The sequence below is a fragment of the Triturus cristatus genome, chromosome 9 (assembly GCF_964204655.1).
Source record: "Triturus cristatus chromosome 9, aTriCri1.1, whole genome shotgun sequence".
Lineage (NCBI taxonomy): Eukaryota > Metazoa > Chordata > Amphibia > Caudata > Salamandridae > Triturus > Triturus cristatus.
In genome coordinates, this window is record NC_140592.1 from 1,290,715,689 (window position 1) to 1,290,728,515 (window position 12,827).

General features: G+C 48.8%; 1 protein-coding gene across 2 annotated transcripts in view; it reads left to right on the forward strand.

The window, feature by feature from the left end:
- THBS1 (thrombospondin 1) overlaps window positions 1-12,827 on the forward strand; it is a 106,989-nt gene that overhangs the window by 33,238 nt on the left and 60,924 nt on the right. For both annotated transcript variants that reach the window (XM_085627474.1, XM_085627475.1), the window contains exons 6-7: window positions 4,114-4,239; window positions 6,268-6,361. In XM_085627474.1, the coding sequence (XP_085483600.1) occupies window positions 4,114-4,239; window positions 6,268-6,361 (220 nt within the window). The remainder of the gene's footprint in view (window positions 1-4,113; window positions 4,240-6,267; window positions 6,362-12,827) is intronic.

Below are 12,827 nucleotides of genomic sequence, written 5' to 3' on the forward strand. Positions count from 1 at the left end.
AGAGTAAAACACCAACGGTGAGTCTTTACTGAGAGTAAAACACTAACAGTGAGTCTTTACTGAGAGTAAAACATCAAGGGTGAGTCTTTACTGAGAGTAAAACACCAACAGAGAGTCTTTACTGAGAGTAAAACATCAAGGGTGAGTCTTTACTGAGAGTAAAACACCAAACGTGAGTCTTTACTGAGAGTAAAATACAAACAGTGAGTCTTAACTGAGAGTAAAACACCAAAGGTGAGTCTTAACTGAGAGTAAAACACCAATGGTGAGTCTTTACTGAGAGTAAAATACAAACAGTGAGTCTTTACTGAGAGTAAAACACCAACGGTGAGTCTTTACTGAGAGTAAAATACCAAGGGTGAGACTTTACTGAGAGTAAAACACCAAGGGTAAGTCTTTACTGAGAGTAGAACACCAAGGGTGAGTCTTTACTGAGAGTAAAACACCAAGGGTGAGACTTTACTGAGAGTAAAACACCAAGGGTGAGTCTTTACTGAGAGTAAAACACCGAAAGTGTATCTTTACTGAGAGCAAAACACCAACGGTGAGTCTTTACTGAGAGTAAAACACTAACAGTGAGTCTTTACTGAGAGTAAAACATCAAGAGTGAGTCTTTACTGAGAGTAAAACACCAAACGTGAGTCTTTACTGAGAGTAAAATACAAACAGTGAGTATTAACTGAGAGTAAAACACCAAGAGTGAGTCTTAACTGAGAGTAAAACACCAAGGGTAAGTCTTTACTGAGAGTAGAACACCAAGGATGAGACTTTACTGAGAGTAAAACACCAAGGGTGAGTCTTTACTGAGAGTAAAACACCGAAAGTGTATCTTTACTGAGAGCAAAACACCAACGGTGAGTCTTTACTGAGAGTAAAACACTAACAGTGAGTCTTTACTGAGAGTAAAACATCAAGGGTGAGTCTTTACTGAGAGTAAAACACTAACAGTGAGTCTTTACTGAGAGTGAAACATCAAGGGTGAGTCTTTACTGAGAGTAAAACACCAAACGTGAGTCTTTACTGAGAGTAAAATACAAACAGTGAGTCTTAACTGAGAGTAAAACACCAAGGGTGAGTCTTAACTGAGAGTAAAACACCAATGGTGAGTCTTTACTGAGAGTAAAATACAAACAGTGAGTCTTTACTGAGAGTAAAACACCAACGGTGAGTCTTTACTGAGAGTAAAACACCAATGGTGAGTCTTTACTGAGAGTAAAATACAAACAGTGAGTCTTTACTGAGAGTAAAACACCAAGGGTGAGACTTTACTGAGAGTAAAACACCAAGGGTGAGTCTTTACTGAGAGTAAAACACCGAAAGTGTATCTTTACTGAGAGCAAAACACCAACGGTGAGTCTTTACTGAGAGTAAAACACTAACAGTGAGTCTTTACTGAGAGTAAAACATCAAGAGTGAGTCTTTACTGAGAGTAAAACACCAAACGTGAGTCTTTACTGAGAGTAAAATACAAACAGTGAGTATTAACTGAGAGTAAAACACCAAGGGTGAGTCTTAACTGAGAGTAAAACACCAAACGTGAGTCTTTACTGAGAGTAAAATACAAACAGTGAGTATTAACTGAGAGTAAAACACCAAGGGTAAGTCTTTACTGAGAGTAGAACACCAAGGGTGAGACTTTACTGAGAGTAAAACACCGAAAGTGTATCTTTACTGAGAGCAAAACACCAACGGTGAGTCTTTACTGAGAGTAAAACACCAACGGTCAGTCTTTACTGAGAGTAAAACACCAAGGGTAAGTCTTTACTGAGAGTAAAACACCAACGGTGAGTCTTTACTGAGAGTAAAACACCGAAAGTGTATCTTTACTGAGAGCAAAACACCAACGGTGAGTCTTTACTGAGAGTAAAACACCAAGGGTAAGTCTTTACTGAGAGTAAAACACCAAGGGTGAGTCTTTACTGAGAGTAAAACACCGAAAGTGTATCTTTACTGAGAGCAAAACACCAACGGTGAGTCTTTACTGAGAGTAAAACACCAACGGTGAGTCTTTACTGAGAGTAAAACTCTAACAGTGAGTCTTTACTGAGAGTAAAACATCAAGGGTGAGTCTTTACTGAGAGTAAAACACCAAACGTGAGTCTTTACTGAGAGTAAAACACCAATGGTGAGTCTTTACTGAGAGTAAAATACAAACAGTGAGTCTTTACTGAGAGTAAAACACCAAGGGTGAGACTTTACTGAGAGTAAAACACCAAGGGTGAGTCTTTACTGAGAGTAAAACACCGAAAGTGTATCTTTACTGAGAGCAAAACACCAACGGTGAGTCTTTACTGAGAGTAAAACACTAACAGTGAGTCTTTACTGAGAGTAAAACATCAAGAGTGAGTCTTTACTGAGAGTAAAACACCAAACGTGAGTCTTTACTGAGAGTAAAATACAAACAGTGAGTATTAACTGAGAGTAAAACACCAAGGGTGAGTCTTAACTGAGAGTAAAACACCAAACGTGAGTCTTTACTGAGAGTAAAATACAAACAGTGAGTATTAACTGAGAGTAAAACACCAAGGGTAAGTCTTTACTGAGAGTAGAACACCAAGGGTGAGACTTTACTGAGAGTAAAACACCGAAAGTGTATCTTTACTGAGAGCAAAACACCAACGGTGAGTCTTTACTGAGAGTAAAACACCAACGGTCAGTCTTTACTGAGAGTAAAACACCAAGGGTAAGTCTTTACTGAGAGTAAAACACCAACGGTGAGTCTTTACTGAGAGTAAAACACCGAAAGTGTATCTTTACTGAGAGCAAAACACCAACGGTGAGTCTTTACTGAGAGTAAAACACCAAGGGTAAGTCTTTACTGAGAGTAAAACACCAAGGGTGAGTCTTTACTGAGAGTAAAACACCGAAAGTGTATCTTTACTGAGAGCAAAACACCAACGGTGAGTCTTTACTGAGAGTAAAACACCAACGGTGAGTCTTTACTGAGAGTAAAACTCTAACAGTGAGTATTTACTGAGAGTAAAACATCAAGGGTGAGTCTTTACTGAGAGTAAAACACCAAACGTGAGTCTTTACTGAGAGTAAAATACAAACAGTGAGTCTTAACTGAGAGTAAAACACCAAGGGTGAGTCTTAACTGAGAGTAAAACACCAATGGTAAGTCTTTACTGAGAGTAAAATACAAACAGTGAGTCTTTACTGAGAGTAAAACACCAACGGTGAGTCTTTACTGAGAGTAAAATACAAACAGTGAGTCTTAACTGAGAGTAAAACACCAAGGGTGAGTCTTAACTGAGAGTAAAACACCAATGGTAAGTCTTTACTGAGAGTAAAATACAAACAGTGAGTCTTTACTGAGAGTAAAACACCAACGGTGAGTCTTTACTGAGAGTAAAATACCAACAGTGAATCTTTACTGAGAGTAAAACACCAACAGTGAGTCTTTACTGTGTAAAACACCAACAGTGAGTCTTTACTGTGTAAAACACCAACAGTGAGTCTTTACTGAGTAAAACACCAACAGTGAGTATTTACTGAGAGTAAAACACCAACAGAGAGTCTTTACTGAGGAAACACCAAGGGTGAGTCTTTACTGAGAAGAAAACACCAACGGTGAGTCTTTACTGAGAGTAAAATACAAACAGAGTCTTAACTGAGAGTAAAACACCAAGGGTGAGTTTTAACTGAGAGTAAAACACCAAACGTGAGTCTTTACTGAGAGTAAAATACAAACAGTGAGTATTAACTGAGAGTAAAACACCAAGGGTAAGTCTTTACTGAGAGTAGAACACCAAGGGTGAAACTTTACTGAGAGTAAAATACAAACAGTGAGTCTTTACTGAGAGTAAAACACCAACGGTGAGTCTTTACTGAGAGTAAAATACCAACAGTGAGTCTTTACTGAGAGTAAAACACCAACAGTGAGTCTTTACTGAGAGTAAAACACCAACAGTGAGTCTTTACTGAGAGTAAAACACCAACAGAGAGTCTTTACTGAGGAAACACCAAGGGTGAGTCTTTACTGAGAGGAAAACACCAACGGTGAGTCTTTACTGAGTAAAACACAAACAGTGAGTCTGTACTGAGAGTAAAACACAAACAGTGTCCCAGACCTGTACATGCCTCACTTACCCCCTCCTTTTTGTTTCCTAGACTGAAGAGAATGAACTCATCGCCCGGGTGGTACAGGTCAGCCCGGGGCTCTGTATGCACAACGGCATCCTGCACAAGAACCGTGAGGAGTGGACCATCGATAGCTGCACAGAGTGTACCTGCCAGGTGAGACCCGGGCCCAGAGGCCCATGCGCCGCTTAGTGAGTTAACCACCAGACAAGGTGACAGTGAGAGCCAATCACACTGGGGGTGACAATGGTGAAAAATTAGGGAAATAAAGGTGATTACGAGGAGGGCAGCTGCCCTGCCCTGTTGGGCAGTGCGGAGTCCTCAATCCCCCATCTTCCGAGTCAGTGGACTCGGGTTTGCATGTACCTTCTCTGTGTAGAGGCAAGAGACTGGACAGGCTTGACCTCCTTCTAGAGGAAGCACAGGCGAGCGCGAGGCTATCCATCGCTTGTCTCCTTTTAGAGGAGGGAGCAACGAGCTCGAGGCTATTCCATCCCTTGTCTTCTCCTAGAGGAAGCACATGTGAGCTTGAGGCTATCCGTTGCTTGTCTCCTTCTGGAGGAGACACAAGCGAGCTTGAGGCTATTCCTTCCCTTGTCTCCTAGAGGAAACATAGGTGAGCTCGAGGCGATCCGTTGCTTGTCTCCTTGTGAAGGAGGCACAAGCAAACTCAAAACTATTCCTTCCCTTGTCTCCTTCTAGAGGAAGCATAGGCGAATGCGAGGTGATCCGTCGCTTGTCTCCTTCTGGAGGAAGCACAAGCGAAGTCAAAACTATTCCTTCCCCTGTCGCCTTCCAGAGGAAGCATAGGCAAGCTTGAGGCGATCCGTTGCTTGTCTCCTTCTAGAGGAAGCACATGTGAGCTCGAGGCTATTCCTTCCCTTGTCTCCTAGAGGAAGCATAGTTGAGATCAATGCTATCCATCACTTGTCTCCTTTTAGAGGTGGGAGAAGTGACCTCGAGGCAATCTTTCTAGAGGAAGCACAAGCGAACATGAGGCTACTCATACCATGCCCCCTTCTAGAGGAAGCATAGGCGAGCTCGAGGCTATCCGTTGCTTGTCTCCTTCTGGAGGAGACACAAGCGAACATGAGGCTACTCATACCGTGCCCCCTTCTAGAGGAAGCATAGGCGAGCTCGAGGCTATCCGTTGCTTGTCTCCTTCTGGAGGAGACACAAGCGAGCTTGAGGCTATTCCGACCCTTATCTCCTTTTAGAGGAAGCATAAGTGAGCTCGAGGCTATTCCTTCCCTTGTCTCCTAGAGGAAACATCAGTGAGCTCGACGCTATTCCATCCCTTGTCTCCTTCTGGATGAGGCACAAGCGAGCTCAAGGCGATCCGTCGCTTGTCTCCTTCTGGATGAGGCACAAGCGAGCTCGAGGCTATTCCATCCCTTGTCTCCTTTTAGAGGAGGGAGAAGTGAGCCTGAGGTGATCCGTCCCTTGCCTCTTTCTACTTCTCCCTCATCTAGAAGGAGGCACGGGATGGGTAGCCTCATGCTCGCACGTGCCTCCTGTAGGAGGAGGCAAGGGCCGGACTGCTTCGAGCTTGCTTGTGCCTCCTCTAGAAGGAGACATGGGCTGGATCTTCTCAAGCTCACTTCTCCCTCCTCTAGGAGGAGTCAAGGTAAGGGTAGCCGCAAGCTCGCATGTGCTTCCTATAGGAGGAGACAAGGGACAGATAGCTTCAAGCTCGCATGTGCTTCCTGTAGGAGGAGACAAGGGACAGATAGCTTCGGGCTCGCATGTGCTTCCTGTAGGAGGAGACAAGGGACAGATAGCTTCGGGCTCGCATGTGCTTCCTGTAGGAGGAGACAAGGGACAGATAGCTTCGGCTCGCATGTGCTTCCTATAGGAGGAGACAAGGGACAGATAGCTTCAGCTCGCATGTGCTTCCTATAGGAGGAGAGAAGGGACAGATAGCTTCGGGCTTGCATGTGCTTCCTATAGGAGGAGAGAAGGGACAGAGAGCTTTGGCTCACATGTGCTTCCTATAGGAGGAGACAGGAGACAGATAGCTTCGGCTCGCATGTGCTTCCTATAGAACGAGCAGGGCTATGACCTGGGCTCCAGCTCGCATGCGCCTCAAGGCCCATAGCTTCAAAGTTCAGTTCTGATGAGTGGCTGCCATGCTCGCATAAGACGCCTTAGACATTCCCTTGTAAATTTACTCTTTTTTTGCAGAATTCTGCCACCATTTGCCGGAAGGTGTCCTGCCCTCTGATGCCCTGCACCAACGCTACCATCCCTGACGGAGAGTGCTGTCCTCGATGCTGGCGTAAGACTTTTTCAAATGTATTTTCATCTTAAATATTTAATTTGTGAAATCTCCAGATGGTTGGCCAACAGCAGCACCACAGCGTGGTGGTCAGACTTCTGAACAGAAGATCCATGTTTGCTTCTCCCCTGCTGAACACCTCCATTGCCTGCAACCTTTGTCTGCCTTTCTGTGTGCATCACTGCCTTACCTCACCCTTTGTCTGCCTTTCTGTGTCCGTCAGTGCCTTACCTCACCCTTTGTATGCGCCAGTCTCTGTGTCCATCAGTGCCTTACCTCACCCTTTGATTGCTCCAGTCTCTGTGTCCATCAGTGCCTTACCTCACCCTTTGATTGCTCCAGTCTCTGTGTCCATCAGTGCCTTACCTCTCCCTTTGCCTGCGCCAGTCTCTGTGTCCATCAGTGCCTTACCTCAGCCATGTCGGTGTCTGTCAGTGCCTTTCCTCAGCCTTTGATTGCTCCAGTCTCTGTGTCCATCAGTGCCTTACCTCACCCTTTGTCTGCCTTTCTGTGTCCATCAGTGCCTTACCTCACCCTTTGTATGCGCCAGTCTCTATGTCCATCAGTGCCTTACCTCACCCTTTGTATGCGCCAGTCTCTGTGTCCATCAGTGCCTTACCTCACCCTTTGTATGCACCAGTCTCTGTGTCCATCAGTGCCTTACCTCAGCTGTGTCAACTTCCATCTTCTATGCAGTCGGTGCCTTACCTCACCCTTTGTCTATCCATCTTCTGTGTCCATCAGTTCCTTACCTCACCCTTTGATTGCTCCAGTCTCTGTGTCCATCACTGTCTTACCTCTCCCTTTGTCTGCGCCAGTCTCTGTGTCCATCAGTGCCTTACCTCACCCTTTGTCTGCCTTTCTGTGTGCATCACTGTCTTACCTCACCCTTTGCCTGCGCCAGTCTCTGTGTCCATCAGTGCCTTACCTCACCCTTTGTCTGTGCCAGTCTCTGTGTCCATCAGTGCCTTACCTCTCCCTTTGTCTGCGCCAGTCTCTGTGTCCATCAGTGCCTTACCTCACCCTTTGCCTGCGCCAGTCTCTGTGTCCATCAGTGCCTTACCTCAGCCATGTCTGTGTCTGTCAGTGCCTTTCCTCAGCTGTGTCAACTTCCATCTTCTGTGCAGTCGGTGCCTTACCTCACCCTTTGTCTATCCATCTTCTGTGTCCATCAGTTCCTTACCTCACCCTTTGTCTGCGCCAATGTTCTGTGCCCATCAGTGCCTTACCTCAGCCGTGTTTGCATCTGTCTCCTGTGTTCCATCAGTGCCTTACCTAACCCTTAGGCTGCGTCAGTCTTCTGTAACCGTCAGTGCCTTACCTCACCCTTTGTCTGCACCAATCTTCTGTATCCGTTAGTGCCTTGACTCAGCCATGTCTGCACCCATCTATGCTGTTCATCAGTGCCTTACCTCAGCCATGTCTGTGTTCGTAAGTGCCTTTCCTCAGCCGTGCCAACTTCCATCTTCTGTGTCCGTCACTGCCTTACCTCAGCCTTGTCTGCGTCCATCTTCTGTGTCCGTCACTGCCTTACCTCAGCCTTGTCTGCGTCCATCTTCTCTGTCCATCAGTATCTTACCTCAGCCATGTCTGTGTTCGTAAGTGCCTTTCCTCAGCCGTGCCAACTTCCATCTTCTGTGTCCGTCACTGCCTTACCTCAGCCTTGTCTGCGTCCATCTTCTCTGTCCATCAGTATCTTACCTCAGCCTTGTCTGCGTCCATCTTCTCTGTCCATCAGTATCTTACCTCACCCTTTGTCTACGTCCATCTTCTGTATCCGTCAGTGCCTCACCTCACCCTTTGTCTGTGTCCATCTTCTGTGTCCGTCAGTGCCTAAACTCACCCTTTGTCTGCATCCATGTTCTGTGTCCGTCAGTGCTTTACCCTCACCCTTTATCTGTGTCCATCAGTGCCTTCCTTCACCCTTTGTCTGAGTTCATCTTCTGTGTCCGTCAGTGCCTTCCTTCACCCTTTGTCTGAGTTCATCTTCTGTGTCCGTCAGTGCCTTACCTCAGCCATGTCTGCGTCCATCCTTGGTGTCCGTCAGTGCCTTACCTCACCCTTTGTCTGCATCCATCCTCTGTGTCCGTCAGTGCCTTACCTCAGCCGTGTCTGCGCCCATCCTCTGTGTCCGCCAAGGCCTTACCTCACCCTTTGTCTATCTTCTACGCCCATCAGTGCCTTACCTCCCCTTTGTCTGCACCCATCTTCTCTGTCCATCAGTGCCTTATCTCAGCCATGTCTGCGTCCATCTTCTGTGTCCGTCAGTATCTTACCTCACCCTTTGTCTGCGTCCATCTTCTGTGTCCATCAGTGCTTTACCCTCACCCTTTGTCTGTGTCCATCAGTGCCTTCCTTCACCCTTTGTCTGAGTTCATCTTCTGTGTCCGTCAGTGCCTTACCTCTCCATTTGTTTGTGTCCATCTTCTGTGTCTGTCAGTGCCTTACCTCAGCCGTGTCTGCGCCCATCTTCTATGTCCATCAGTGCCTTAAATCACCATTTGTCTGTGGCCATCAGTGCCTTACCTCACCCTTTGTCTGCGCCCATCCTCTGTGTCCGCCAAGGCCTTTCCTCACCCTTTGTCTATCTTCTACGCCCATCAGTGCCTTACCTCCCCTTTGTCTGCACCCATCCTCAGTGTCCATTAGTGCCTTACCTCACCCTTTGTCTGCATCCATCTTCTGTGTCCGTCAGTGCTGTACCCTCACCCTTTGTCTGTGACCGTCAGTGCCTTACCTCACCCTTTGTCTGCATCCATCTTCTGTGTCCGTCAGTGCTGTACCCTCACCCTTTGTCTGTGACCGTCAGTGCCTTACCTCACCCTTTGTCTGCGCCCATCCTCTGTGTCCGCCAAGGCCTTTCCTCACCCTTTGTCTATCTTCTACGCCCATCAGTGCCTTACCTCCCCTTTGTCTGCACCCATCCTCAGTGTCCATTAGTGCCTTACCTCACCCTTTGTCTGCATCCATCTTCTGTGTCCGTCAGTGCTGTACCCTCACCCTTTGTCTGTGACCGTCAGTGCCTTACCTCACCCTTTGTCTGCGTCCATCTTCTGTGTCCGTCAGTGCCTTCCTTCACCCTCTGTCTGAGTTCATCTTCTGTGTCTGTCAGTGTGTTACCTCACCCTTTGTCTGTGCCCATTCCCTATGTCCGTCAATGCCTTTCCTCGCCCTTTGTCTATCTTCTACGTCCATCAGTGCCTTATCTCCCCCTTTGATTGCACCCATCCTCTGTGTCCGTCAGTGCCTTACCTCACCCTTTGTCTGCGTCCATCTTCTGTGTCCGTCAGTGCTTTACCCTCACCCTTTGTCTGTGTCCGTCAGTGCCTTCCTTCACCCTATGTCTGAGTTCATCTTCTGTGTCTATCAGTGCCTTACCTCACCCGTATATTGCGTCCCTCCTCTGTAACCATCAGTGCCTAACCTCACCCCATGTCTGTGACCGTCAGTGCCTTACCTCACCCATTGTCCGCGCCCATCCTCGGTGTTCGTCAGTGCCTTACCTCACCCATTATCTATCTTCTGTGTCCTTCAGTGCCTTACCTCACTCTGTCTCAGTCCATCCTCGGTGACCGTCAGTGTCTTACCTCACTCTGTCTCAGTCCATCCTCGGTGTCCGTCAGTGCCTTACCTCACTCTGTCTCAGTCCATCCTCTGTGTCCGTCAGTGCCTTACCTCACTCTGTCTCAGTCCATCCTCGGTGTCCGTCAGTGCCTTACCTCACTCTGTCTCAGTCCATCCTCGGTGACCGTCAGTGTCTTACCTCACTCTGTCTCAGTCCATCCTCGGTGTCCGTCAGTGCCTTACCTCACTCTGTCTCAGTCCATCCTCGGTGTCCGTCAGTGCCTTACCTCACTCTGTCTCAGTCCATCCTCTGTGTCCGTCAGTGTCTTACCTCACTCTGTCTCAGTCCATCCTCGGTGTCCGTCAGTGCCTTACCTCACTCTGTCTCAGTCCATCCTCGGTGTCCGTCAGTGCCTTACCTCACTCTGTCTCAGTCCATCCTCGGTGTCCGTCAGTGTCTTACCTCACTCTGTCTCAGTCCATCCTCGGTGTCCGTCAATGCCTTACCTCACCCATTATCTATCTGACTATCTGACTCGGTGTCCGTCAGTGTCTTACCTCACTCTGTCTCAGTCCATCCTCAGTGCCAGTCAGTGCCTTACCTCACTCTGTCTCAGTCCATCCTCGGTGTCCGTCAGTGCCTTACCTCACTCTGTCTCAGTCCATCCTCAGTGCCAGTCAGTGCCTTACCTCACTCTGTCTCAGTCCATCCTCGGTGTCCGTCAGTGCCTTACCTCACTCTGTCTCAGTCCATCCTCAGTGCCAGTCAGTGCCTTACCTCACTCTGTCTCAGTCCATCCTCGGTGTCCGTCAGTGCCTTACCTCACTCTGTCTCAGTCCATCCTTGGTGTCCGTCAGTGCCTTACCTCACTCTGTCTCAGTCCATCCTCGGTGTCCGTCAGTGCCTTACCTCACTCTGTCTCAGTCCATCCTCGGTGTCCGTCAGTGCCTTACCTCACTCTGTCTCAGTCCATCCTCGGTGTCCGTCAGTGCCTTACCTCACTCTGTCTCAGTCCATCCTTGGTGTCCGTCAGTGCCTTACCTCACTCTGTCTCAGTCCATCCTTGGTGTCCGTCAGTGCCTTACCTCACTCTGTCTCAGTCCATCCTCGGTGTCCGTCAGTGTCTTACCTCACTCTGTCTCAGTCCATCCTCGGTGTCCGTCAGTGCCTTACCTCACTCTGTCTCAGTCCATCCTTGGTGTCCGTCAGTGCCTTACCTCACTCTGTCTCAGTCCATCCTTGGTGTCCGTCAGTGCCTTACCTCACTCTGTCTCAGTCCATCCTCGGTGTCCGTCAGTGTCTTACCTCACTCTGTCTCAGTCCATCCTCGGTGTCCGTCAGTGCCTTACCTCACTCTGTCTCAGTCCATCCTCGGTGTCCGTCAGTGCCTTACCTCACTCTGTCTCAGTCCATCCTTGGTGTCCGTCAGTGCCTTACCTCACTCTGTCTCAGTCCATCCTCGGTGTCCGTCAGTGTCTTACCTCACTCTGTCTCAGTCCATCCTCGGTGTCCGTCAGTGCCTTACCTCACTCTGTCTCAGTCCATCCTCGGTGTCCGTCAGTGCCTTACCTCACTCTGTCTCAGTCCATCCTCGGTGTCCGTCAGTGCCTTACCTCACTCTGTCTCAGTCCATCCTCGGTGTCCGTCAGTGCCTTACCTCACTCTGTCTCAGTCCATCCTCGGTGTCCGTCAGTGCCTTACCTCACTCTGTCTCAGTCCATCCTTGGTGTCCGTCAGTGCCTTACCTCACTCTGTCTCAGTCCATCCTTGGTGTCCGTCAGTGCCTTACCTCACTCTGTCTCAGTCCATCCTTGGTGTCCGTCAGTGCCTTACCTTACCTCACTCTGTCTCAGTCCATCCTCGGTGTCCGTCAGTGCCTTACCTCACTCTGTCTCAGTCCATCCTCGGTGTCCGTCAGTGCCTTACCTCACTCTGTCTCAGTCCATCCTTGGTGTCCGTCAGTGCCTTACCTCACTCTGTCTCAGTCCATCCTTGGTGTCCGTCAGTGCCTTACCTCACTCTGTCTCAGTCCATCCTTGGTGTCCGTCAGTGCCTTACCTCACTCTGTCTCAGTCCATCCTCGGTGTCCGTCAGTGTCTTACCTCACTCTGTCTCAGTCCATCCTTGGTGTCCGTCAGTGCCTTACCTCACTCTGTCTCAGTCCATCCTCGGTGTCCGTCAGTGCCTTACCTCACTCTGTCTCAGTCCATCCTCGGTGTCCGTCAGTGCCTTACCTCACTCTGTCTCAGTCCATCCTCGGTGTCCGTCAGTGTCTTACCTCACTCTGTCTCAGTCCATCCTCGGTGTCCGTCAGTGCCTTACCTCACTCTGTCTCAGTCCATCCTCGGTGTCCGTCAGTGCCTTACCTCACTCTGTCTCAGTCCATCCTCGGTGTCCGTCAGTGCCTTACCTCACTCTGTCTCAGTCCATCCTTGGTGTCCGTCAGTGCCTTACCTCACTCTGTCTCAGTCCATCCTCGGTGTCCGTCAGTGCCTTACCTCACTCTGTCTCAGTCCATCCTTGGTGTCCGTCAGTGCCTTACCTCACTCTGTCTCAGTCCATCCTCGGTGTCCGTCAGTGTCTTACCTCACTCTGTCTCAGTCCATCCTTGGTGTCCGTCAGTGCCTTACCTCACTCTGTCTCAGTCCATCCTCGGTGTCCGTCAGTGCCTTACCTCACTCTGTCTCAGTCCATCCTCGGTGTCCGTCAGTGCCTTACCTCACTCTGTCTCAGTCCATCCTCGGTGTCCGTCAGTGCCTTACCTCACTCTGTCTCAGTCCATCCTCGGTGTCCGTCAGTGCCTTACCTCACTCTGTCTCAGTCCATCCTCGGTGTCCGTCAGTGCCTTACCTCACTCTGTCTCAGTCCATCCTCGGTGTCCGTCAGTGCCTTACCTCACTC